We start from the raw sequence: 26,657 nt of genomic DNA on the forward strand, positions 1-26,657 counted from the left end.
AAATAAACCTCATTTGATTTCCCATTTAATATGAGTCTTTCCTGTGTGCATCACAATAAACGCCAGAGAAGCTAAAGAAACCTGTGTGTTGTTCTCCCTCTTCATTACAGTATTATTATTGGTATAATTAGTATAATTATTATTATTGTCATTATTATTATTATTATATTACAAGTGTTAATAACAATTAAATACATCGAATTGTTGTTGTTGATGTTGCTGCTGTTATCATTGTAATCATCATGTTATCAGTATTATTGTCATTATTATTATTATTATTATCAGTATAACTGGAAATTTAATATGAGATAGCAACATTATATCCAAACAATTACTCGAAATTGTTGCACCGAGTTACTGGCAACAGCAAATCTTGCGCCTGAGAAATTGTTTTGGAGGTCGAGGTGAGGTCAGAGGGTAAAGGCCATTCACCCAGCATCCTCAGTTGTGGAATACACACAGCCATCTTGGATCTACGAGAAGAAGAGAAATTAATGCGGTGAGTTTTTTTCTCCGATTTTTTCCGCAAGAGTATGCCTTTTAGTCCACAAAGAAATAGATGCATGGCGAACCCGAAACAGTTCGGTACTCAACGATGTTAATTTGGTGTAATTTTGTCCGGTCCGTGGACCACAACCGATCGGTAGCCCTATCGCTTATAGTTTTTGTGTAGGCTGTATAATTCGAGAGGGACCTTGGACGGAGCCATAGCAGGCCCAACACAGCAGCTAACGATAGCAGGGTTTCGTTGTAGTCAAACTGTTAAAGCTATATAGCTAGCTAAGATTTAAAAAAAGGGAGCGAAATAGGAGGCTAGGCTAGCATGCTAAGATTTGGATACGGGAACATACTTGGGTCTTTGATATGTAGCATTAGCTTTATTGGTATTGGCTAGTTAGCCATCCAGGTTGTCCCGATACCATTGTAACTGCTATGTTAGCTATTGCTTATTATGTTGATAATGAAGCGATTAGGTTGTTATTAAAACCTTACCCATAATGTTTCTTTAGTGTTACGCTATGCATTTTGATGAATGTGCAGTGAGATCAAGGTATTTTGGCTGATTGTCTGTGTGTATCCATTAAGTTCATGTTGACTAGAATTTGCAAAAGTGCCAACTCTGTTCAATTATAGCTGCATTAGTCAAGTAACGTTACGATAGCTAGGTAGTTAGCCAAATAATACTATTTTAACTAGACCCAGCTAACAAGCCAAGCAGTCTACCCTGGGAGCATAAGCAGTTTTCCCAGCTCGATGCATTGCAAGGAAGCCACAGTATGCCACTTAACGTAGATAACACCATGTTGAATTCGGACAAGTAATGATTTTATAAACGGGTGGCATTAAGCTTTTGAATTTTGGTCCACTGAAAGCTTGTAGTATGATTGTGGTTATACCTAGTTGTCAGCCGATAGTTGAATAGGTGGCACGGGATAGCAAGGTCTAGTATCCTGCATAGATAGGCTTAGTGATTTGCCTGTAGCCATCTCTAAAGTAAGTTGTCGAAATCCAACATTTGGTATTCCCGGTTTATACATGACCGGTCACGTATAGCTAACAAACAACCTGCAGAGTTTCTAGCTAACCTTACAAGGGAGATCTCGCGACGTGCTAACGCTAGCTAACTTATTCACCTGGCAGATTTGGGTTGAATGGCTCTATTTGACTAACGTGTTGGTTAACATTTTTGCTTGATTACCGGAGGTAATGTCGGTGCGTGTTGATTGATGATTTACTTAATAAGCGTGCTTACTACAACCATCTCAGGAAATCGCTTTGTGATTTATTGGTGGTAACCCAGATAGCGGGGTATCGTTAGCTTGGTAGCTTTAGATACTTTTAAGTTAATTCATGAACTATGACTGTTTTGCTGATTTAGCATTTATGTTATTCAATATAACGTTGAGTATGGTATGTCTGGCTATTCAGGAAACACGTCACCCCTGTTAAAACAGTAAGATTGCATTCAGGGAAGAAAGACCCCCGTATCAACCGTATATGAGGCAACTCTGTTGGTTGTACTTGTGGCAGTGGGGTAGCAAATCACGGAAGTTTGGAGGAACAAGAAAAACGTTAAGAGGTGGAATGATAAAGTTTTAATTAGTAACGATAGTCGAATGAATATTAAAGTGAATAGACAATAATGGTTAGTTGCTTATAACAATGTAACTTTTATCGTCCTCCCAAGTCATGGCTCACTTAAGTGTCCACGAAAGATTAGCCTAAACAATAGTGAGACTATTTCATGGAGTTGGGCAGCTGGCATTATACTTCCCTTATTCTACACTAATGATATTTTTAAGATGTTTCCTGGCATAGATGTACTGATGTTGAGGATGAAATTGGGATTGGGGAATGAGAATTTATGTTGGTCAATTTTACTTCTAAGTGACCGACACAAAGCCCTGTGTAGACATGCTGTCCCTTTCATGAGCGTAGGAAATGTATGTATGAATGATTTTTGCACAAAAACATCTGGGGGGAGTTTAAACTATGGATAGTGCAGTTGCCTTTGCCTTTTTTACTCACCAAAGATATATTTGGGCATGATGATCAATATTTGTACAGAGATACATGTTAATACCCCTGCTTTGGATATGGCACTGAACAGAAATGTTTGGACCTCGGACTTCCATTTGCAGCTATTGCTGCTTGACTATCATCTTTGGTTAAAAAACAGTTGCCGAAAATCTCAGAGGAGGTGATGGATCAGGTGAATTATACGCTTCAGCCTTGTAGCTCATTCATGGTGGATATTAATTTCTGCCATTAGCCAGCTGTTGCAATTTGTACAGTCAGTTGTTTCACTTTTCATAGCTGAATTAGTGGATGAGACACATTGCAGGCTTTGTTTTAAAAAACGGCGCCTAGTGGAAATCAAGGTTGACAGCAGGGAGGGACTCCCATCTGAATGTAATTATAATGAAAAGTTTGTTTCCTGGAAGGCTGACTGCACGACAGCAGCAAACCCTGCAATCTCCGAAGCCTCTGATTGGATCAGAGCGCTGATGGCGTGCTTTACCACGGCTTTGCTTTCACACGCTAAGATGCTCAATGCGCACTCTGAGAAATACGTGATCAGTGTGATTGCTGCATATATTCATATAAACACACACACCCAAATGCATGCTCTCTCGTTTTCTCTGCACACAGTTGGCACACACCCTACCCACTCGCTCCCTTCCTAATTTATTAGATCTATCCAAATCTGCAGCAGCTGTGACTAAAGACTTTCCCACAGCATTGCAGATGACTTGACTCTTACAAGCAAGCGGGGTACCATGTAATGGATACAAGAGCTGTTTGCCAGCTTCCCAGAGACCCACACAGCCCCACCATGTCTAGTCCCTGTGTGCTGTATTGCTTCTGACACATTTAGACGAGCATCAGCATCCATTGGTGCGCAAGGGATTTTCCCTGGTGATTTAAGAAAGGAAAAACCCTCTCAGTCTTTCCCTCACTCACTTGCTTTGCACGGAGACGAGACAATATCCTCAGCGCTCTATCCTTTCGCTGCCTGCTGTCACATACCCCTACCTGAAACGGCCTCAATTTCATGAGTTGAATATAAGAGACTATAGGTTAGAATTTCAATGGCACTCTTTGCTGGGTGTATGGAGCTGGGGTATTACAGAACAGCGATGTGAATACAGTGGATAACATCTGCTCCTCATATTCTTGGCAGGGACCTCCCATGTTTGTTTTCCTTTTTTTAATTGTATTTGCATTCCCTCTGTACAGTTTACCTTTATTGTTTACTGTAGGTCAAAGCATCAGTAAATGGGTATGGATGTGTTTGTTTTTTTCTCCTAACACACAAATGAAATGGTTTCGTTGATTCCCCCCAAATATACCTATCACGTACAGTTCATGGCGGTCTGGCGGATGTTATTCATAACCCTTCACGATGAGGCTGACTAATAAAAAGCGATAGCCAAAGGTGTCGAACTGTGTTAAGTGACGGAATTAAAAGAGGCCCCCTGGCGCTGTTGGTTGACTGTTACCTCTACTTTGCAGGACAGAATGTCACCAGCAGTAATTAATAGCAATAACAATGACTAACAACTCATACAAAATATTTGTGGTGGAAAAAAGCACGCGTGAAAAGAGAACTGGCATCTCTGGCAACCTTGTTGTTAGCTGACCTCTTTCCCTCTGTTCCCTCTCAAAATATATGGTCACCATACCTTGTCCAGTAAGGGTTTTTATTCATAAAAGTTAGCCATATGTTAAGTCTCAATTGAGCCTAAGCCCATTTCTCAGGTTCTAATATTACCTAATGGACTTGCTAATACAGAATGTTCCAGCAAACGCAGTCAATTAGAAGTAATTTGCCAATGTGAGTGGGTGTCCACTCAGTGTCCTCATCAGTACTATCAAACAGCTCCCCATGTCCTGTTCCACCTGACTTTGCATGTGGTTTCTAGGTGTATGGGGTTTAAAATCAATTGATCAATACGTCATTCTGAACACCATTTCTATTTCAAGCACATTTGAGAGGGATTGGATTTGTCTGCTCTCCCTGCTGGGTTACTTTTCGTAACAAACAAAGCATTAGCGGAGGAAGGTGTTGACCAGCCCGGCCCCACCAGGAGCCCTCCGCATTGGGCTGTGGTGAGAATGAAGCCCGGAGTGGTACCAGGTTTTTATTTTTTTTCATGGCCTTGGGAGATAAAAATCTTACCTTCATGCAGATAACTGGATGTGAAAGCCTCACAGAGAGAACACACGCAGGAAAGTGTTCATCTTCACATGCAATTTGCAGAAACAAAATGAGGAGTGTTTTCTTTTAGGAGCTTGATAGTAAAAAAATTGCAGCTCTTTCAAGTGCTTTGTGTTAAGTCTGAAAGTAAAACATTTGAAAAATCTTTTCCACTTAGTGTCAATGCATCGGATGGACATTGCCCCTTTTTAAATGTGTTTATTCTAAGCAAGCTGAAGCTACAGCCATAGAACCGCTCAAAGAAATGTGTTGTGTTCCCTCAGTCAAATATGTTATGTTAATTTGTGACCTCACAGTCAAATACAAGTAGAATCAATGCCACCAGTGTGTGTAATGGTTTTTCTAATAGATGTTCTACAGTTGGGTGCAAAGCACAACAGAGGTTAGACACCTGCATCATTATCCTTCAGCTATGGTATTTTCAACTGCCCCATTCTACCCCCACATCTCATGAAATTATAAAGAAATATTATAAAGGCAAGAATAACAGCTCTGACCGCTCCGTTTGCAGATGAAATTGTTCCTGTATCATTTACCCGGTTCTACTTTGTGGTACCTTTATGTTGTTATTAAGTTGTGTGTGCAGAGCACCCTCCTTTTGAAGTTGAAACCTTGAGTTGTAGTGTAGTTGTAGCCTATATCTGTCACTCAAGTTCCTAGGCAAGTGCAGTGTCTCATGGGCTTGAGAATCTGTTGAACAGGTCCTTCACTGTCAAGAGGGACTTTTGCCTGTGTGTGAACCAGCCAGAGAAGGCCTAAGAGGTCCCTCAGGAAGGTGCCTCCTTTGTGACCTCTCAGCTGAGGAGGCAGTCTCTAGCTTTTGGCCACTCCTGCTAAATAATTGAGAGACTATGGTCTCTTCCCTGGAAGCTAGGTTCTTGCAGGTCAAAGGAGGTGAAAAGCCATTGGTTGGATTGAATGTGTCTATCAAAATTGTCTCAGACACTAGAAGGACCATCACTCTCCATCAGTCTCCTCCACTCTCCTCCAAGGGGGATGGTAGCTTATGTTGCTAATTTGACTGCCATTTAAGCTTGTTTTCTTTTGGTCCCTGCACTGTGCACTGAAGCAATCATTTACATTGTTGTGCAGTCTTACCTTGTGTATTTATACAGATTAAAAAAAAATCATAATAATAATCTAATGGACCAACTCTTCAGTGAATGTAAATGTACTCAGAGATACACGAGAAGCTTCTCCTAATAAATATAGTCCGGTCACTGGGGACATTTTCTGAGAAATGGAAGAGATTGACAGCTCCTCATGACAGGCAGCCTGCCTCAGTGGTCGCTCAGCGGGGCATTCTGGGCAGGAACATGAGTGGAAATGCTCTCTGTGGGGTTGGAGCTTGGCTGCCTTCCAAAGGCAAATGGTTGATTGGCATGGAATGGTAAGTAGAGGTGGGCAGGGTCCGCCCCCTTCCGATCTACAATCTGAATTGTGATTTTTCTTCACAATTTTGTACTGTTGATAATCCAGACCCAAACCATGGTATGGATTTTGCACCATTTAAAACTATATTACTTTAAAGATACTGGTCATTGAAATTAAAAACATTAAACAAAGTTGTAATCAACAGACAATAGATGACATGACCAATAAATAACAGATTTTTGAAAAGATGTGACCATAAGCAGGGTTTTTCCTGGGTCAAAATGGCTCTTCGGTGCTCCCAATAAAAAAAATTGCGCGCTACGCGCGCACAGTCTGTGTTACCTATCAGCAGAAATCAATGTTTTTTTTTTTTTTTTTTTTACATTTCATAAATAATGGAGGCTATGCTTGAGGTTATCATTTTGCTTCCACTTTAAATTAAAATAGATAGGCTAATATATTGACAATAGTCCAAGCCCCATGGTGCTATCATGTATGGTTCAAAGATTATCAAGGTTTACCTCGTATATGCAAACTGCTGAAATCTATATCAATAGAATCTAGAACTAACCAGTGGTCAGAAATGGAACACACGAATTATGAAAGTCAAGTTTATCTATTATTACTATTCATGTTTATTATACAAACCTACATACCATTATTTTCACCAATGGAGGCTGCGTTGGAAATCAGTAATCAAACTTTTGACAGTATTTTGAGTGGAAATTTAATGTGCATTTGTACAGGTGTACTCGTGCACGTTGGGCTGGCCCTCGCAGTGGAACGACAGTTTTCAACCGCACCGGTTTATCAATAATAATATTAATATTATTATATTCGAGATGCAACACAAACGAGTCGAGCTTTCATTGATAAACCAATGCTGTTGTCTGTCTTCCCGAGGCCCCGCGTTCTACTGGTACTCGTTCAAACGCGTAGACAAATCAAGTAATAGCCTACATCTGTGTAAGTTCACAACATAGCAGATATTTTAATAAATTGAAAGCCATGAATATTGAAACCGCCGACTGATGAAGTCAGAATGCATCCGCAGGTTGAGTAATTAAGTGATTGGGATTGGCTCTGTCCATTCGCGCACCTCACAGACTTAGCAACTGGATATTGATCAAAACAGAACGAGAGTTCGGCTGTAGCCTACTTGAAACATACTATTCAGAACATATTCGCTGACGTGCATCGCATACGTGATGAATTGCTCACAAATCTGCTTAAAACAACTAGTGAAGGTGTTTTAGAATAATATTTATGCCATATACAATAAGTGACTTTATGTAAACACCACTTATTAAATGTTAGCTGCCTAATTATTTAGCGCAATGCTAGCATGACTCTACCGTAATTCGATTTTTAACTAAGGTACCTATTGAGCCTGTTGATCGCGACCTGTTTACAAATCTGGTTAAAAAGATAAAGGTGAGCTGTTATTTATAGATACTAAATATTTCTCAGGCATCTAATGGCTTAAAGCTACCTGTAAAGCATCTAAACGTACAGAGTAAGGTAGGTTGACTGCTAAATCGGCAGCCACCAGTCTTTGGATAGCTCTCATAAATCAGTTATTGTATATATGGCATTAATATTATTCTTACCATCACACATAGGATATATACGTTCACGCACACACTGCTTTAATAAAACTTAAAGCCTACTATCAAAGTATTGTTTTTTTAGGATAATGTAGGCAACTGCTCGCTCTGCTTCATACAAAAAAAAATCAAATTAAAGTGTCTAACGTCTGGCAAACTTGGAGACGCCTCTGTTCAATGATTGGCTGAGGGGGTTGTAGGAGGCGGGATCTGCTGCTGCTGCTTGAATTCAACGTGAGCGCTTAAAACACCATTAAGCTGAATGAGAGTTTTTTTTTTTTATCGCAGACTCTTTTTTTTTGCCTTTAGGCGCTCGGGATTTTTCATAGGCGTTCGGGAAAACGGCTTAGGCGCGCGCCCACATTTTCTCTATGCAGGAAAAACCCTGCATAAGTCATAACCAAGATATGACGCATTTCAACTTGCATATCTTCTGCTGTATAACACAGTGTCTGCCAGCTCCAACCCCTTATGGGGTAGTAAAAGTAAATAAAAAAAACATTCCACAGTAAATGTAACTAGTAGGACCCTGAAAATAACATATTATTGAACTATATCAACTGCACATTTAAATTAACAGCAGCATCTTTAACGTGCTTGACAAGTACACAACTAACTAGCCCACATTATAGTAAAACTTGTTGGTTTATCATCTTAATACGTACAATAGATGAACCGATAAACAGGATAGGTGGTTTTAGTAAGCTATTTTATGATAATGTAGATCGCCATAGTAAAGTAAAGTAAAAGAAAAACATGGCGTCCTATGTAGAATGGATTTCTGAACTACGGTGTCCTGGAAGGGACAAAAATAGAGAACTGCAGGGGAAGTTGTCATTACTAAGACACTCCAAACACTTGTCAACTTTGCATTGGAAAAGGCATAGGTGACTGAATGACACTCACACCGTGATAAACATTCATTAAGGCTCCTTCATGTTCATGATGGGTGTCATGTCAGTTATTACGGTGTTATGTCAATGTCGTATGCATACCCCTTTAAATAAAGGGTTGCCTTATTATTTAGACCTTAAGTAGAATGATTTTCTTTGTAAAATGTATACTAAAAACACAAAAGTGGACCTTCAGACCTCAACATTCTAAGAAAAATAAACATTCAGACTTTTACAGTTTCGACAAGTTGTAATCAGCAGCCACTACTGTGTGTCAGTGTCTTAAATCCCATGTTGTCCACAGTTTTAAACGGCTACATATCCTCGACGTAAGCGGCTCAGTCGGTCCTTTCAATAGTTTGATGCTTTGGTCGTATTTTATCGACTGCTATAATGCATCAGTCAATAAGAACTGTTTACATTTCCGAACGTTGTGAGAGACCGATGAGTGTGGTGGTTGAACAGATTTGTGAACGTAGCGTGGGTCCACACCACCAAAAAAAAGTAGATCATGCACGTCCGCAAGATCGATCACAATATAGAGTTTGTGCTGTCCAGAGGTATGAACATAAGTAGACCAACCTTTCCATGGCAGTGTCCACACTGTCTCAGTATTCAGGGAATTTCCTGTTTAGACAATTGAGCAGTGCCAAAAAGCTTTATCTTGGTTCCTTGTTGTTTCCCGATTGTAGACCGCCCAAAGTACCATGGCTCTGCACAGTCAGGTTTTGTCATCACTTATGAAGGCCAAGTAAGTTAGAGCCATGGCCTCTTATTTCATTAGAAAATTGGAAAGGTAGAGTAAAAAGAAATGTCAGATTGCTCAAATGGGGTTCATCGGCCTTGTAATTTATTATTTTTAATATAATCTTTTGGTCACGATAATAGACCTACAGTGCCACTTTAAAGTATGTTTGACCTTGACCACTTAAGCGTTTTCTGTTGTTTTACCATGATTTTTCATTTTTTTATCACCAATTTTCCATAGATGAAATATCAGGTTTATGTTTATCATTTGCATGTACTTTTTTAGAGGAAATTGTTTGAGTAGCCGAAAAACTACATGAAACATGGAATTAGTCCATTTCAAAAGTAAGTGAACCCCCAGCTGAATTGATAAAGTCAAGCAGGTAACAGATTCAGTGAAACTTATTTGGGTGATTAATTAGTCAATTGAGCAAACCGATCATCTGAGACATCCTTAGGGAAAGGTTTGGGCAACACAGATTAAAAGAGAGAGGAAACCAACCAAACTACTGTAGTGCCAAGGTGTACCCACACAGATCAACAATGCCGAGAGGAAACGAGATATCCGAGAACATCAGGAAGAAGGTACTGACAGCCCATCAGTCTTGGGAAAGTCTCGTTTCCTTTCGGCATTGTTGATCTGTGTGGGTACACCTTGGCACTACAGTAGTTTGGTTGGTTTCCTCTCTCTTTTAATCTGTGTTGCCCAAACCTTTCCCTAAGGATGTCTCAGATGATCGGTTTTCTTAATTGACTAATTTAGCACCCAAATAAGTTTCACTGAATATGTTACCTGCTTGACTTTACCAATTCAGCTGGGGGTTCACTTACTTTTGAAATGGACTAATTCCATGTTTCATGTAGTCTTTTGGCTACTCAAACAACTCCCTCTAAAAAAGTACATGCAAATGATAAACATAAACCTGACATTACTTCTATGGAAAATTGGTGATGAAAAAAATGAAAAATCATGGTAAAACAACAGAAAACTCCTAAGTGGTCAAGGGGTTCACATACTTTAAAGTGGCACTGTATAATAGGAGCCTTGTCTGAATGGGACCTTTATCTAATATTTTTTTCATGTGGTTCTCCATTCAGTCGATGCACTGATGTTATGCCCTCAACGTTAAGTTAAAGTTTCATTTATGCATATTAAATTGTCTACAGGCCTAATGAACATCCAATATGCGTTGCGGCATAGTGTGTTCACATGCCCTTTATAATCGTGGGATCTCTTTTTGACAAAAATTGATTGCTCTAAAAGCTACATTTACAAAGCTGAAAAAATATTTTTGTGATGGGATGTCATTTAGACGTGAAATTTTGGGTACATTTTAAGTGAAACAAAACAAACAAAACAAAACAAGAGTCAGGGACAAGTCCATCAGATACACACAGAGTATTTAGTCATGCAGTTCATGAAATGTTAACAGTTTAGCTGTGGCTGGACTATTAATGGTCACATTTTTGATGTATCTTATAACTTGATAGGCATAGTCAGTGGAATGATCTATACAGAAAACAAAAAGCCTTCAAGTAGTTGCCTTCTGAGAAGCCCTGAATCTTTCACTCTCTTCAGAGATCTCCAGATCAAGGAGGATATGTGACTCATTACAGTAGAGTCATATTCATTTCACCAGGCTCTGCTCCTCTCTGGTACAGTGCCAGACAGGGGTCAGCTTGCTGAGGGAGGGAGGGAGTGAGGGAGAAAGAGAGATAGATAGATAGAGAGTAAGAGAGTAAGAGTATATCTCGCACTGGCTCTTGTTCAGGGGAAAGCTCCATGTGTCGCTGCTGATTCATGTTCCGGCAAAGCGGTCCAGCATTCATCATCTGTGCATAGTTCTTGGTGCTCTGTGCTGCACTTGACATAATACATGAGGGGGAAACTGCTATGCCCTTCTTATCTAAATGCAAAATATGTCCATCCTTAAGATCAGGTTTTTTTTTTAACACAGCATCCTGATATGGGAAGTGCGAGTGGTTGGCTTGTCCTGTTGTTTTTTTCTCAGGGCAGGCCTGTTGGGATGCAGGCCCCGACACCCTGGGGTGTTGCACCATCCGCCACACCCCAGTATCAGACACCGGAACGCTTTGAGAACGAGATGATCTGTAGCCTGCGCCGTGGGTGGTGACTTTACTGCAGCCAGCTGGTCGTTGTTGGGCTTAGAGGCGAAGCAACAGGAAAAGAATAGGCGCCAGAATAGGCGCGGGGAAAAAAAACACAGTATGAGATGACAGATGTTCACACCTTCTTCGCTCCGGCAACCTTCTTTCACTCTTGGTTCATCTCTCTGTCCCTCGCTCCCTCTCTTCATCTTTCTTCTATTCATCAACATCGCTCTCTTCCATTCTCTCTGCCTCTGTGCGTTTTTTAACTTGTATCTCTCTTTCAATCTCTGGCTCTGTCTTTTTTGCCTTCCTCTGTCTCTCCCCCCCCCCTCTCCTTTTATCAGGCAGGCCTCATCGTGCCCAAGGGAAGTCTCTTCTCTTTGGTCCGATTTTGAGATTTGGGTCAGCGCTTAGCCCTTGTTTCCCCGCATCCCTCCCATCAAGTACAACATCTGGCCAATGGGGGCACAGCAGATCTGATCGCTCTGCAGACAGAGCATGCACGGTGGCTGGAGGAGATGTGTGTGTGTCTGTGTGTGTGTGTGTGTCTCACCTCACCTCCTGACAGCCTTCACGTACACCCTCCCACCCACACACATGTGTCTGGCCCTCTAGGCAGAGTGGTTGTGCATCATCAGGCCCGTCTGTGTATGGATGAAGGGCAAGCTCTTCATTGGCAGCGTGCCAACCTCCATAGCTCCTGCTGGGCACCGCCAGGCCCCACTCATCCGCAGGACAGGGGCTGCACAGCTGATAACGAAAGTGCACTACTTGCACAAGTGGGGCCATGAATGCATTTACATCTGTTTATTTGTGTTGTTGCCTAAGAGGCGCTTTAATGAAGGGCCATGTTACTTACCAGTGCCTCTCAGCAACATGTGCACATGAAGCGACTTTTAAAATGCAGGCGTTCACTCAACCCCCGCAAAATACTTTGGTGCTCTCGCCCGCCAGTGGAGACCTGTTCTGCAACTGGTCTTCAGAAGGTTAAACTGTTTGCCTTGGAGTAATAGAAGAATGGGTTCATCGAGTTCTGTGCTTTTTCAAATGTCCTTTTCAAATGTTGGATATTAAAATGTGATAAGAGTGTATTGTAAATAAGGCTATTATGATAAGATGATGTCCACTGGTGACTACCAAAAATAATTATAGCGTGACTCATTCTGTGACTGACTTCCTGGCAGTGACCTCAAAAATAGAAGGGTTGTTAAAAGTACTTTTTCATATCCTCTACCTACACTGTTGGTGTAATTGTACAGCTGCTAAGATGCAGAGACACACACACACACACACACACACACACACACACACACACACACACACACACACACACACACGGCATCTCGTACCCTACCCAGGACTTCCTCAAATAAGCCTCACAACACTCCCCTCTGTACCACTCTCTAGAGGCAAGGTGACGTTGGACCACGGGAAGTGAGAAGTGGCACATTTTAAAGATGCCTCATACCCCGGTTATGAAATCCCCATTTTGCATAAGCGGACACTAGATTCAGCTTTGCTCGTAGAGATCAAAGAGCTCTCGTGATTGACGATGGTGTCTGGGGACATCGCATCACAGATATGCTGGTGGTTAAGGGGATGCTGTCTGCAGAGCCACTGCACAGATGGCAACATTTTCCGCCCCTCCGCTCTTATTCGTCTACAACTAGCAGCTGCTCTCATTTATTGGGCTGCCATTGGCTGAAGTAAGCCCCTCCCCTTTAACCCCCCAGTCTGGGATGAGGAAAAGGGAGAGTGAACAAGGAGTTGTTGATCAGGTTTTTTGGTTTGGTTTGAGTGGGTGTTTTGTCAGTAATATTCTCATCACTGGTATTGTGCGGGTTCTACCCACTTAGTGCAGGAATAGGCCGTTGTGATGCACTCAAAGCACGATACAAGTTGGGGCCACTGTTTTTTTTTTCAGGAGGCCCTGTCATGTTTAAACTGTTATACAGTCCAGTTCCCAAAGAATAGAGGTATTTGTCATTTTCATCAAATTATAACAGATTGCCCAAATGTGAGATGGAAACGAGGCCGTCAAGATACTTATTTGGCTTTTAAAAATCGGAAGTGGATGCCACACAACCACAGCTTGAAGTTCATTCGTATTACCAAATACCACCACACAAGACGGGTCTCACTGCCAGATGTGCTGTAGTGTTATGGTACGATCTACTAATCAGCCGAGGACCTCAGCAAGATTCTCGTGGCTTATGGTCGGCCGCTGAGGAGCTGTAGGAGTCTGAGCCAACGCTTGTGCAGTTTCGCCAGAAGAGGCCTTGTCTTCCTCCCACTAAGAAGGAGGTGTTGGCTCTTGCAGAGATGATGCAATTATGTAACCCTGAGGTCAATTTGACAGGACCAGTTATACTGAGAGAGCTCCGCAGTCACTGAAATACAGAAAGCAACCTACTCCAGAGTTTGATGTAAGTTATTATAAATCATTAGTTGGTTAGTCAGTTATATACGATTGGTGGAGTTGGAGATAGATCGGCATTTGCTTAGCGAACTTCAACCAGCTTTTGTTTATACATTTTACTGCCTGTAATAGTTGACTCGCATTTCATAGCCATTACATAATGAGACTGTGTCCTTGTTGTACTTTTGGTGCAACATATAAAAAAAGACTTTAATTAATTGCACAAATGTTAGGCTTGAATAATCGCCTTGAATAAACTGTGAGTTTGGAGATAATTACATCATAATATGGGGGAATGGCAATGTTTGTGCCCCATGAAGTTGGGAACGAGCTGAGTGCGATCTTGCTAGAGATTGGCACCACACTGTATAACTACTTGAGATTTGGTCTTCATGTTTACATTAGAGGAGCCTGTACTTCAGGAATTCACATTATGCTTTCCTGAAAGCCCTTGTGGGCTGTTTGTCATGGCGTCCACAGCCCTTTGGGTCGCGTGTGTGTGTGTGTGTGTGTGTGTGTGTGTGTGTGTGTGTGTGTGTGAGAGAGAGAGAGAGACTGTTCGTCATGGTGTCCACAGCCCTTTGCATCGCATCTTCTTTACTCTGGAGCTCAAGGCTTTGATGTCCGTATTGGAATTGCCATTTTGCCACATCTGTAATGTATGTTACATCTGTAATGGCGCAATCAAAGAACCACAGCTGCTTCATGCATGGGCATAGACACACACACACACACACACACAGTAATCAAGAACAACCAATCTGAAGTGTATTAATGATTGTTTGAAAATGCTGTAAGTTTTCTCTGCAGTGCTTGTATTTGGCCTATTCCTTGTTGACAAACTAAAGGTCACTTAATTTAATTTGATACTGACACATTTCTGAACCAAATGGGCTATTTGTTCAGTGCAACTTCACGATGCCTCACATTGAGGTCGTCAAGGAGCCTATGGTTACCATGGCTGCCTGTATATAGCTGGGCTTCAGGAAGTGTCAATCTCTGGATACACATGAGCTTCAGCATCTCCCCTCACACCTGAGCCTCCTCTGACTGCCAGTGAGGTGTGCCTGGACAGAAGAGCACAAGGGGGAAGGGATTGCATCTTTGTTGATAGGACCACTGAACCTCATTCGCTTATGGTCCTAACTAGCAAGTGACTTGAATTGTTTTGCATCTGCAAAAATGGTCAAAGTAAATTCTCAGGAGATTGTATAGCACACAGGATTCCTATCATGGATATATGTACCAGCAGTTCAGCCAGCAAGTCTGTTCTTTTTAGGTTAAATGACCATGCCATTGTAAATGGTGATTGTCGATGCACTGGACCTGTTGCTAAAGATACGCTGCTCTTTTGGGACTCTTCTCCAAAGCTTCTCTCTAAAAGACTAAGGCATTTCATTTGTCATGCTTAGTGAGGCTTCTGCCTTAATTTGAGCAGATCTTTCAGTGATGCCTTTCTGTCTATTTTTTCATTAGTTTTATACATTCGTCTCAAAGCTGTCTTCCATGAGCTGTAGTTTGAGCACAGTTGGAATATGCATTTATTTTAACATATTTTCATGAATTGTGAAGAAATACAGCATTGTCAAGTGTGCTCCACTGTCTTGAAAAAGGTAGTCTCCTCGTCTATCATCCATATAAAGAGTTTAGTCCCGTGTTTGATGTCTGATCCATATCCTCTTTGCTGCTCAGTCAGGTGTCATAATAATCCAAAGTCCTTTTTAAACAGAGATCCTGCTGTATTGCTGTGAAGAGCAAACAGCCTTCTCTTGTTTTCACTGAACCAAATAGAGGTTGCATAATGCTGCCCCAGTATGTGTCTCTTTATAGTTATGTAGTTGTAGTTACAGTATTTAACAGATGCTTATGTCCACAGTGAATAACAAAACATAAGATAGAATAAATATATGAAATACAAACAATATAAATATAAACAATAGAAGTCAATTAAAAGGTTAATTGACAAATAAGGGTTGGCAAGATGAGTATTTCAAATTCAGGGACCGTTTTTTAATTATTATACATTTTATTAAAAACTTGCTGGTAAAAATGTCCGGTAATGATACTTCTACAAAACATAAAAGTACCCTTAAACGGGACTTTTGTGTTTTAACCAAAGCAAATAAATTGAACTGAACTGTATCTTACTGTTGTTATCTTATTTTCTTCCGAGACCTTCCTTATCCCATTAGACAACGTGGGGAGAAAGTGGATTTTATCCGAATCACATTGCATTCTCTGTGGTTTTCAACCAATCACATTGCATTCTCCGGCAAGCTTCGGTGAGAGTCCAAAAGCCACATCTGCAGTAGTGGCAAATAATAGAAAATCTAATTTTGATTGTCAGACACATCATGGTGATTAGCTAATCAAATTGTTCTATTTCTACTAGAATGGCGTAATCCATCAGAAACATCAGCCGCTCTCTAAATTAGTTTGAAAGCCTATCGTGACTATAAATGCCAGCAACCTTAAGCAGGGCTTCACTCCACTGGGTCGGTTCTGTTCGCCCAAACCATGCTTTGCCGATGTTAACAAATAAACGATTTAAAGGATTGATCTCATTTTGTAGTGCCATTGCTTTGGGAATAATCTGGTGTGGTTGTAAAATGATATAACTTGGCATGGATTATGCAAGAAATGTGGTTTCACAACGACCTACCTAGCAACAGTGGATAATGCCTCCCTTCTTTAGAAGGAAAATACACTGATGATTAATTATCACCACATTACTGCGTTTGCATTTGCCTCGCACGCATAAAAAGTCGGAGCTTGGAAATATCAGGTTGGACATCTTCAGACTCAAGCAAAGTTGGTGTGCATCCTGTGCAACATGTTACTGGTTGTCGTGTCGAGTAACTGGTTAATTGTGTGTTCTGTCACCAGTCTTGTTTCATTTTGGTCAGCTGCTAGGCTGTGATGCACCCCTATCCTGCCATGCTGTCTCTCCCTCTAACACATGTTGATTCGGCTCTGTGACTACCTCCGCTACCGGCTCAGAGGCGGAACAACAATGACCCCCCCCCCCCCACAGAGAGGAATGAATACAGGGTCATATTAAAGGATGGAAAATTCATGTTGATGAAATGTAGCAAACCCGTGCCGCACTGACGAGATGCGTCAAATCATCAAGCTGCATTAAACTCCCGATAGGAGAATGTGTTTTGAGCGAAAGGATTAGAGAAAGGCAGGGATGGGTAGTCCTACCTCGCAGCGAAGAGGAGCATTGATTTGTTTTTGTTTGTTTGGGTAATCCCCTGCACCCCGATATCCCTGACATCTCTGAGAATATAAATAAATAAATGTAGCCATCTGTCCCTGGCTGTGAGCGCTAGCGTAGCGTTGCTCTTAAGCTCCCCTGCTGCAAGGTCCTGTGCCAAGGCAGTGGGAACACAAAGCACTAGCGCCTTTACAAGCTCCCTGGTCCTTCCAGTCGGTCTGTTCTGATGCCTTGCACAGCGTCTCAATGCTCTAGGGGGATGTTAAAAACATAGGGGGATGCTTGTACTTGCTGGCCATCCACTAACCAGGCCATCCGCTTATTTCCCAAACTTGTTGTTGTGCCAAGTGCGGCTTTAAAAGGTCTATCTCGTTTGAACAGTCTCTCTCTTGGGTACCATGGTTGTTGCAGCGAAGTTTTTTTGTATTTGTGTGTTATAATTTGTGTTGATCAGTTCTGCAGGCTTTCCGACCTTAGCTCTCGACCCTAGAGGAGATGCAGGTGTTTATGAATGAGAGAGGGCGAGGGAGTTAACGCATGAGCGATTGAAAACGATCAAACAAACACACAAACTTTTGTTTTTGCGACTTTGGGTACTTGAAAAGCGCACTATAAAATAAAGGTATTATTATTTTTACAAACACCAGACACACAAAAGCATCAGGCTTCCCACCGACCTGTCTGCCAAACCTTGCAATGACGCTGTACATAATACTACCCCTCAGTCTATATTTTCTCTGTAACGAGGGGTCAGGTTTTCAGGGCTCCCTTGACACCCCCTCCCCACGCACACGCAACCCAACCCAACCCAGCATGCTCTTGATTACGATGATATGCAGCTCTTGCCCCAGATTTAACGCTCAGCCAGCAAGGCCCTCCCTTTCATCTTCATGCCCGTTCAAAGACAGAGTCTGATTAAAAATTAAACTCCTTTCATCCGCTCGACACGTTCCACTCCACCCCAATAATAAATGAAAAGCCTGATCTGGTTCAGGGTGAATCTACTCACTTCCTGCATCTATGGCGCAGACAATGGGGGAACGAAAGCCTGCCCTCGTTAATATTTCAGAGAGAGGTTGTGGACCTGTGCTTGGGTTTGACTTTTGGTGACGTGTCCTCTTTCGCAAGCTAGGTAGTCCCTCAAGCGTCCAAGAAGCATCTCAATGTGGCGATGGAATTGTGATTTTGTAGTTATAGGCGTCTCTGGAGCATCTGTGGTTAGGATCTCTCTCCTGCATGTCTGTCAGCAGTAGGGATGCAAATTATCGATTAATTCATTAATCATTAGTTGATAATCTTATCGATCGACTTTCGATTAATTGATAAGCGGCGTTTTTCACCTGAGTTTCAGTGCTTCAATAGGGCCTTTACAAATATCAGCTAAATAGTTGAGTTATTATATTACATTACATTATGATAATTCTATTCTATTCTTTTCTATTATACATTCCTCAAGTAATTATGCATTAGGAAAAGAAAGCAGAAAAGTTTTTTTATGGTATAACAAAATACATTCTTTAATTTAAAACAAAGAAATAAATTATGGACTGGCTCAGTTCTTGCATTTGAAACAGACATAAAAAAAAAGAATAGAAGAAATTAAATAGAGAGCCAAACTGAATATTATTGAGCCTATAGATTATGAAGAAACTGCATCTAGGCTATTACAAGCTAAATAGCCAACACAACTCTCTGAAGTTTAACTCGTGCTCACTGTAGTGAGGGATAGAGTAGTTACATTCTTAATGGCAAGCCATCAGGCAAAGGTAAGCTAGCCCGCTAACGAGCTAGGTATATAATATCATTAAGCCTGAGTGAGCTAGTCCGCTATCAAGCTAAATAGCCAACTCAACTCTTACTTACTTACTTACTTACTAACTCTCATGAGCCAAACTCGCGGGCACACGTTAGCGCGGGAGTAGACAGAGATATTCATATTCATAGCAAGGTGAGCCAGCCCGCTAACGAGCTTGGTAGCTAACTCTATGAAGTCTCAGTGAGCTAGCCCGCTAACAAACTAATAGCTAACCTGAGTTTTAAGACTACTCGCGGCAGTAAGCGAGAGAAGGTATAATACAGTGTAGCTGTGATTTTAGGTTGACCAGCTGAACTGGTGGTGCCATGCAGGACAGCAGCATGCACGGTGTTCAAATGATAACTGAGTGAGCTAGTGGAACTATTGTATTTCAATACCGCATTACACAGAGAACATTTGACTTCTTTGCCTGAATTAACAATGTTGAAGTGGTCCCACACCGCACTTCTTTTCGCTCGCTTCATTTTGTTTTCAACCGGTCTCTCGCGCTAGCGCCCTCTAGCGATTAATCGTGATTAATACATTTTGATCGAGCAACCTCTTAATCGACAATTCATCTAAAGTGGATTAATCATTTGCATCCCTAGTCAGCAGTTTGTTTTGGATCATTTTTGCTTCTCCACAGCCCCCATCCTCGTCCCTTGTCAATATATGCAGGTCACATCGGCTAAATTAAGTACATTGCCTTTCTTGAAGACCAGGGAGCCTAGATTATATATAATGCTCAATTATTGATGTGAAATTAAATGGTATGCCAGTAATTTTCTCAGTCATAATGAAAGGAGCTCCAGTATTAATGTGTGTGCCTGTTGTTTTTGTTTTGCTTTCCTTGATGACTTGTCCTTTATCTGCGCGCAGTAACAGCTGATTAAATGCTCGTCTAGTGCTTGTAGTGGCAGCGGACGGCCTGCCATCCTCTGCTGTGGGTACATTAAATCAAGCACAGGAGGCCGGAAGGAGGGGTGTCACAGGAGCCCGAAAGGAGGCAATGTGTTCCTCGGAGATAAGCCGTCCCCCATGAGTGCGGACAGCAGCATGCTGTTTTGTGCTCGCCTGCCGATTGGGCCCAAGCAGCGTCCCTCTTTCTGTCTCCCCTAGGCTGTTAAGCCAGCATCTCTGTTGGATGCTTAGGTTTGGCCATGGTAATTAGAAGAAACAAAAAACCAAAACAAAAACCTCTTCCCTTTTCCCCCCCTGCAGGTGACAAACAGCATGTTTAGTGCTACAAGAAAGAAGTTTGTAGAGGGGGTCGAAAGTGACTACCCTGATGAAAGCCTGTACTACCAGCCATCGATGTTCCCACATCGATCAGAAAAAGACGTAAGTGTGCCGCAGCATGTTCCAAACCTCGGGGGTGGGAAGGGGGCCTCGTCCGATTCAAAGGGGGCCTGATGGTTGCGGGGTTGGTGGGCTGTTTCCATGAAAGACTTCCCCTTCCACACGGAGGCTCTTTCATTGCCTTTTTTTCTCCAAAAGGCAAATATTTTGTGTATCGAAATAGTGCTGTGTCGATGCTGATGCACATAACATGATATGCCAGGAAAGCCTTGTGTCTTGTACGATGTAGATGTATTTTAAGTAGAATGTTTTGTTGTTTGAATGTCATATCAGTGATTGTAGTAGTCATTTTCACTATTTTTTGTTAAATATCAAATAGATTATCTGCACAGGGAGGTGTCGGCCTTTGTTATTGTGGTGAGGTACAAGGGGCAGCTGTGTCCTAGCTGTGGCGGTTAGGGTTTCGGGCTGGTAACCGGAGGGTGGCCGGTTCAATCCCTGACCAGTAGGAAAAATGTGGGCGGGGGAAGTGGTAGAGCACTGCTCTCCCATGCCCACATCCAGGCTGAGGTGCCCTTGAGCAAGGCACCTAACCCCAATCACTGCTCCCCGGGCGCTCAAAAGCAGCTCACTGCTCTGGGTTAGTGTGCTTCACTGTGTGTATCACTGTGTGTATCACTACCCTGTATGGGTAAAATGCAGAGATAAAATTCACAGTGTGTGTGTGTGTCACTATCTCTGCCGTAAACAGACAATAGTCACTAGGGCTCATTTCCATCCATTTCCAAGTAGCCTCCATCCTCATGAGCTTCACTCAGGCAGGTTGACTAGGTCTCTCTCACACTGAGCATTTCACCTGCTGCTAGACACCTCACTCCCATGCATCTCTATATTACCAACTCAGAGAACACGAACTAGACACCTCAGCATCTCAATATTATTATTATTATTATTATTATTATTACCAACTCAGAAAACACGAAGTCTGAGTTGGTAATACCTGACCCTTACAACAGTCCTGCTTACACAGTCTGTTGCTAATCAGTCGCTTATTTCCCTCGAAAGGTCTCGACCTCAGTTGACATAAATGGTAACGTGTGAATAGGATTACCTGCGGCACCCTGTCAACTGATGTGAGTTAAGGCTTAGATGATAAGTGCAGCAAGGAAAAACCTCCTCCGAAGCTTGCAGTCGCTCTCAGGCGGAACTGAAAGGTTGCATTGGTACGCTTTGGAGTCGACCTTGCCCTTGTTTTTTTCTGCCTTTTACTAGTTAGTAAATCCTCGGCTTGCAGCTGCAGGATGCCCTGTCAGTGTAAATCTCTCTACTAACGGTCGCACTCATAAAAAGAGCCTGCTGCCTTGAGTGGACGATGCAGCCGCAGCCAAAATCAGCAGGGACATGTTCAGCTGTACGTGTCTGCCAGTGGAGCAAATGCCCCAGTTTTGGGGGAATAATTGTGTATTAGGTACAGTTTTTATCTACTGGTAATTCATAAAAGATGGATAAGTCTTCTGACTATGTGGAGTGCAGATGGGAGAGGAAATACACAGTCGCTTTTCATCTTGTGTGAGCTCCTACGTGAGTCGGGATGGCATCTGTGCTGCTGGATGGGCTGCTATTGATCGAATCACAGAACCCTTTTTTCATTCAGGTCTTGCCAGGTGTCGCCAGTAAACCTACGCACGCACACACACACACACACACACACACACACACACACACACACACACACACACACACACACACACACACACACACACTGCTCTGTCCTACTATCCATTAAGAAATTTGCTAGGTATTCCCAGTAGAGTCTCGTGGTGAAAGGCTCTATCCTTGCCAGCAGAACCTTTTGTAGACATCGACCTATTGCACTGTATTGCCTTAATCGTATCAAAATGGGAAAACATCCATCAAAATGGATGTCACACGGTGGGATTCAAGGCCCCATAGGGCCTTCCACACATCCCCCTCTCAGTCCTTAAAAACAGTCCTTGGAAAATAAGTCCTTTTGATAGGAACTTTATTGATGTACGACATTTGGCTTGGGCTTCCCCCCCTGCTGCAGTCCTACAGAAACATACATTGGGCAGAATAATGACGGGATGTCAGTGTGAACAGTATAAGGTACAGAAGGTATGTTAATAAATAAATAATTAGGTAAGTGTTCACGCATCAACGAGAGAGTAGAGATCCCCAAGCGTCCATGGCGGCATCGTTCCTTGATCTGCTACCAGTCCCAGTGAGAGGAAATAGGAGTCCGTCTCTCCTCTCACTCAATGCTACTTCTCCCCTGTAGGATGCAGAGGGGAGAAGGCTGGCGAATGCTGGGGCTCTCATACGCTCACCCAGCTCTCTGTGGGGTGAAAAGCGCATGCGTACTCATTCATAGGCTAGCCACCATGTCGGGTGAGGAGAGGTGTGGGTGCTCTTTGTGTGAATGTCCTCTTTCGCAACAGTTTCTCATCGAACAGATGTCATAATCTACTCGCATTTTTAGTGATGGAATGGGAGTGGAAGCCGGAAGTGAAAGTGAAGTGAAAGTGACTATGGCAGGGGGGCTGTAGACACACACACTCTGAATTCCACCTCTGCATTTGGGCACTGGGTAGTGACACACACAGCAACCAGTGAACACACACAGTGAAGTGAAGTTACACTAACCCGGAGCAGTGAGCTGCCTTTGGCGGCGACCAGGGAGACCCTGGACTTAAAGGTTTCCTGCTCTACCTTTTTGTTTTGGAGTGTTGTTGCAATGAAACACCATTTGCCCAAACAAACCAGGAAGGGGGTTTTCAGGAATGTCTAATTGATGTAGCTGATCAGTTGTGCGATTGATGCATTCGGGCCGGCATCATCGGGAAGTGCGCTGGAACACAGCGGGGCCCTCCTGCCCCTTCCTGAGGTGTTCCCTTGCAGTCCAGCATCATTAGTCTCCTGAGCCCGTCTCCTGCTGTGAGATGAGGAGTAGTGCAGAGGAATAGTGCAGAGGAATAGTGCAGAGGAATAGTGCAGTACTCGCCTTCCAGTTCTGTCGCCACAGAGCATAGTCCCTCGTTATGGGATTGTTTTGGTACCATAGTCACTTGAGTGTTGGAACGGCGAAGAGAGCATCCTCAACTCTGCACTGTCCTAATTGGATGTTTATTCTTTTACTTTCAACACCACAAGCCGAATGCTTTGCAGGAGCCCCGTTCTCTACCGATGTGTCAACGAAGGATAATTCCATTCATATTGGATAGTTTCTAGTAGGCTAATGCTAATGTTGCACAGATCCACAGAATTAGTGCAATGTCCTGATCGCACTGGAAGCGCTTGTCTCTTCCCCCCAACTCGAGCGCTGTCAGAGGCATGTTTCTTTGTGATGCTAATCTTTCAGTCAGCAGCTGTGTGTGTGTGTGTGTGTGTGTGTGTGTGTGTGTGGTCTCAGTGGAGCGCTGAGAGCTGGCCTGTCTGCTCTCCGTCTCTGCTCTGCTGCTTCCACTGGGGTGTGAAACTCACTCTGACTCAGAATGCAGGTAGAGGAAACAAGCCATATATCACATGGTGAATACACACACACACACACACAGGCACTTGCGTGCGTGCGCACACACACACACAGACACAGGTTCACAGGCACAGGCACATGCACACACAGTGTTTTGAGGTCACCCAGCTCCTTTCTGTTTTGACAGGTGTTGGTGGGTGTTTGTGGTGAAGACAGCACTTTTAACAGATTGTGTGCTCTGATAGCACATGTGTAGTCCGCTCTGTTGGAGTGTAGTGTTTGTTATTCCAACACTTCAGCCTATTTATATTATTATTTGTCATCATTATGTGATGCGTTTGACGATAAGAGTGCACCATAACAAGCCTATGGTGTAATAGCATTTGCTATAGAAGCTAGCCTACTTCTAGAGTACCTCCGCGGCCCTTTGTTGAAAGCAGTCTGTCAGCTCTTATTTGGATTGCATGGCACTCAGCAGCCATAACGTGTGTGACTGAAGTGTTTTTGGCCCATCCATCATAATGCTTTGTTTAATTGCTGTATCCAGGATATGGGTACTGATGTAAGTGTGTTGCCGTGCCAAGATATATGTGGGTCATGCCGCTGTGCAAAAACAGTGGTGTGCATTTGTGTGTGTGTGTTAGAGAGATAGGGTGTTTTTACGCCAGAGGTGAGATTCAAATTGAGGTCTATGCTAAGACTGGTGTTGGAGCCAGTTTGTGCATTCTTTAAGGTGTTTTTGTCTTACTGAAAAACAGGTCAGTGTGTGCCTGTGTGTGTGAGACCTAAAGAGAGAGCGAGGGAGAGAGCGAGCTGTTATCTGAGCTGTCGGCACCGTCTCATGTTGTCCTGCGTCGGTGTCTTTGGGACAGGAAACAAGTGTGTTTTAGTTTTTGTGGTCTCGTCAAAGATGTGTTTGTCATCCACTTCACATCCTACTTTCCCACACAGCTAAGCTTGTTATTGATGTGTTTTTGACACGTTTCTAACAGACTTAAGCACATCAAAAAGCCTTAAGTAGCCTAAGCAGGTCTTGGCGTATTCCGTGAGATCCATACATTAGATGAGATGTTGACCTTTGCATTGTGTAGTCTTGTTTTTTCATGTCGTTGAGAGGTTGTGTTGCATGTGTAACTTTACAAAAGTAACCTTTTTATGTGTGTCAGCCTCTGATCTATAATTAAATAATTATAATTAAACTCTAATATACTCTCTTTAGTATACATGTCTGAACCTGTTCAACAGGTATTATTCGGTAATGCCCAGCCTTCACCCATCTTTGAAGCCAAGTCACCCACTCTCTGTTCTCTCTCTCCCCAGATGTTGGCGTCTCCATCACCATCGTCGTCAGGTCAACTGTCGCAGCTCGGCGCCAGTTTATACGGGCAAAGTAAGCATTTCTCCCTCTTTCTCCCTACCCTTTCTCTCTCTCTCTCCCTCCCCTCTACATCAGCGGTCCTTCATGTTCTCCAGTCATGGTGTACGGTGGAACAGGAGGACCCCTCTTCTCAACCTGTGGATTTAACTGTTTGGGGGATTTCGATTAGCATGTCCCCGACCCAGAATCTGAAAATTCCTACCCCACCAATATTTCATTTTCAACACACCCCATTTTTTTTATATTGTGCGGTCAGTCACCCTCCTGATTAGGCACTAGGCCATACTGAAGACTCTACGGCCTGGTAGCCTGTTTTTATTTTATTTATTTGGTTACCTCTGGCAACCATTTGGTTATGAGAGGAGCAAGGCAATGGTGTCTCCACATTCTCGCCGGCACAAATGTGCCACACCAGCCTTGGCCATGTGCCACACACATACACCCTCCCACTCCCCCAGCATCTTCGGAGGCGGATGCAGGTGTGTGGGCCGTTGCCATAGATACACCGACAGGAGGCAGGCCTCCCACGGTGACATCAGCCTCTGCATCCACAGAGAGAAGGCGATGGGTTCGTGGATGCGGTTGTCGCTGTAGTCTTCTCCATGTTCAGATTGGGCCCGCATCACTTGGCATGATCATCTGCCAGCCATCTTGGCCTGTGGGGGGTTTTCTGTGGCGGTTGATTGTCAAAGGATTGGAGTTATTTGCCATCACGTTACCTTGAGGGCCTGCTGTTGTGCTTATTGCTGCTTCACCTAAGCATCATGTGTTATATACAATAAGTTATATTATCTGTGCCCACATGCAGGGTAGTGAATTGTATAACACGCTCACTGTGGTACAGATTGTTGCCAAACGTTGTGTTAATCATTAAGCGTGTTCATGATTGCAGTGCGTGGGCGTACTGTACAGCTCGGCATGGCAACGTATATTTAAAAGTGCTTTAGTTCAATGCATGATCTGACATTTAAGACGTTAAGAGGTTTATTGAATTAGCTATTAAAATGCAGTCAGTCCGAGTAATATTAACTTGAACTGTTCCATTTAAGAATACATTTCACATTCTATTTACTTCTTTTACTAGGATTGCCTTTAAATACTTTTTCTATGTCCTTTCACCTGCTCGTTTGTAAAGCACTTTGAAATGCCAATGTGGATGAATTGTGCTCTATAAATAAACGTCCGTTGTCTCTCCCCAAGGTGACTTCACCCTCTCTTCTCCCCTCTGCTGTAGGTGCACTAGGTTTCCCAATGAGGGGCATGAGCAACAACAACCCTCAGCTGAGCCGGAGCTTGACGCAGGGCAGCCAACTCCCCACCCACGTCACGCCGTCCACCACCGGTGTCCCCACGCTCTCCCTGCACACCCCGCCCTCGCCAAGCAGGTCAGAGCACAGCACAGCACAGCAGAGACACAGCAGAGACACAGCAGAGACACAGCAGAGACACAGCAGAGACACAGCAGAGACACAGCAGAGACACAGCAGAGACACAGCAGAGACACAGCAGAGACACAGCAGAGACACAGCAGAGACACAGCAGAGACACAGCACAAACACAGCACAGACACAGCACAGACACAGCACAGACAAACTATCTT

The 26,657-nt window shown here is 43.0% G+C and overlaps 1 protein-coding gene across 4 annotated transcripts in view; it reads left to right on the forward strand.

Annotated features, from left to right (window-relative positions):
• The first annotated feature begins 436 nt into the window (after window positions 1-436).
• LOC308375339 (CCR4-NOT transcription complex subunit 2) overlaps window positions 437-26,657 on the forward strand; it is a 41,321-nt gene continuing 15,100 nt past the window's right edge. For 3 of the 4 annotated variants that reach the window (XM_080851439.1, XM_080851440.1, XM_080851441.1), the window contains exons 1-4: window positions 459-499; window positions 20,112-20,231; window positions 25,000-25,069; window positions 26,292-26,442. In XM_080851439.1, coding sequence (XP_080707565.1) covers window positions 20,124-20,231; window positions 25,000-25,069; window positions 26,292-26,442 — 329 coding nt within the window. In that variant the 5' untranslated portion in view covers window positions 459-499; window positions 20,112-20,123. Of the gene's footprint in view, window positions 500-20,111; window positions 20,232-24,999; window positions 25,070-26,291; window positions 26,443-26,657 lie in introns of all 4 variants that reach the window. The other variant, XM_080851442.1, reaches the window with a different exon arrangement.

This window comes from Sprattus sprattus, assembly GCF_963457725.1.
Source record: "Sprattus sprattus genome assembly, chromosome: 14".
Taxonomy (NCBI): Eukaryota; Metazoa; Chordata; class Actinopteri; order Clupeiformes; family Clupeidae; genus Sprattus; species Sprattus sprattus.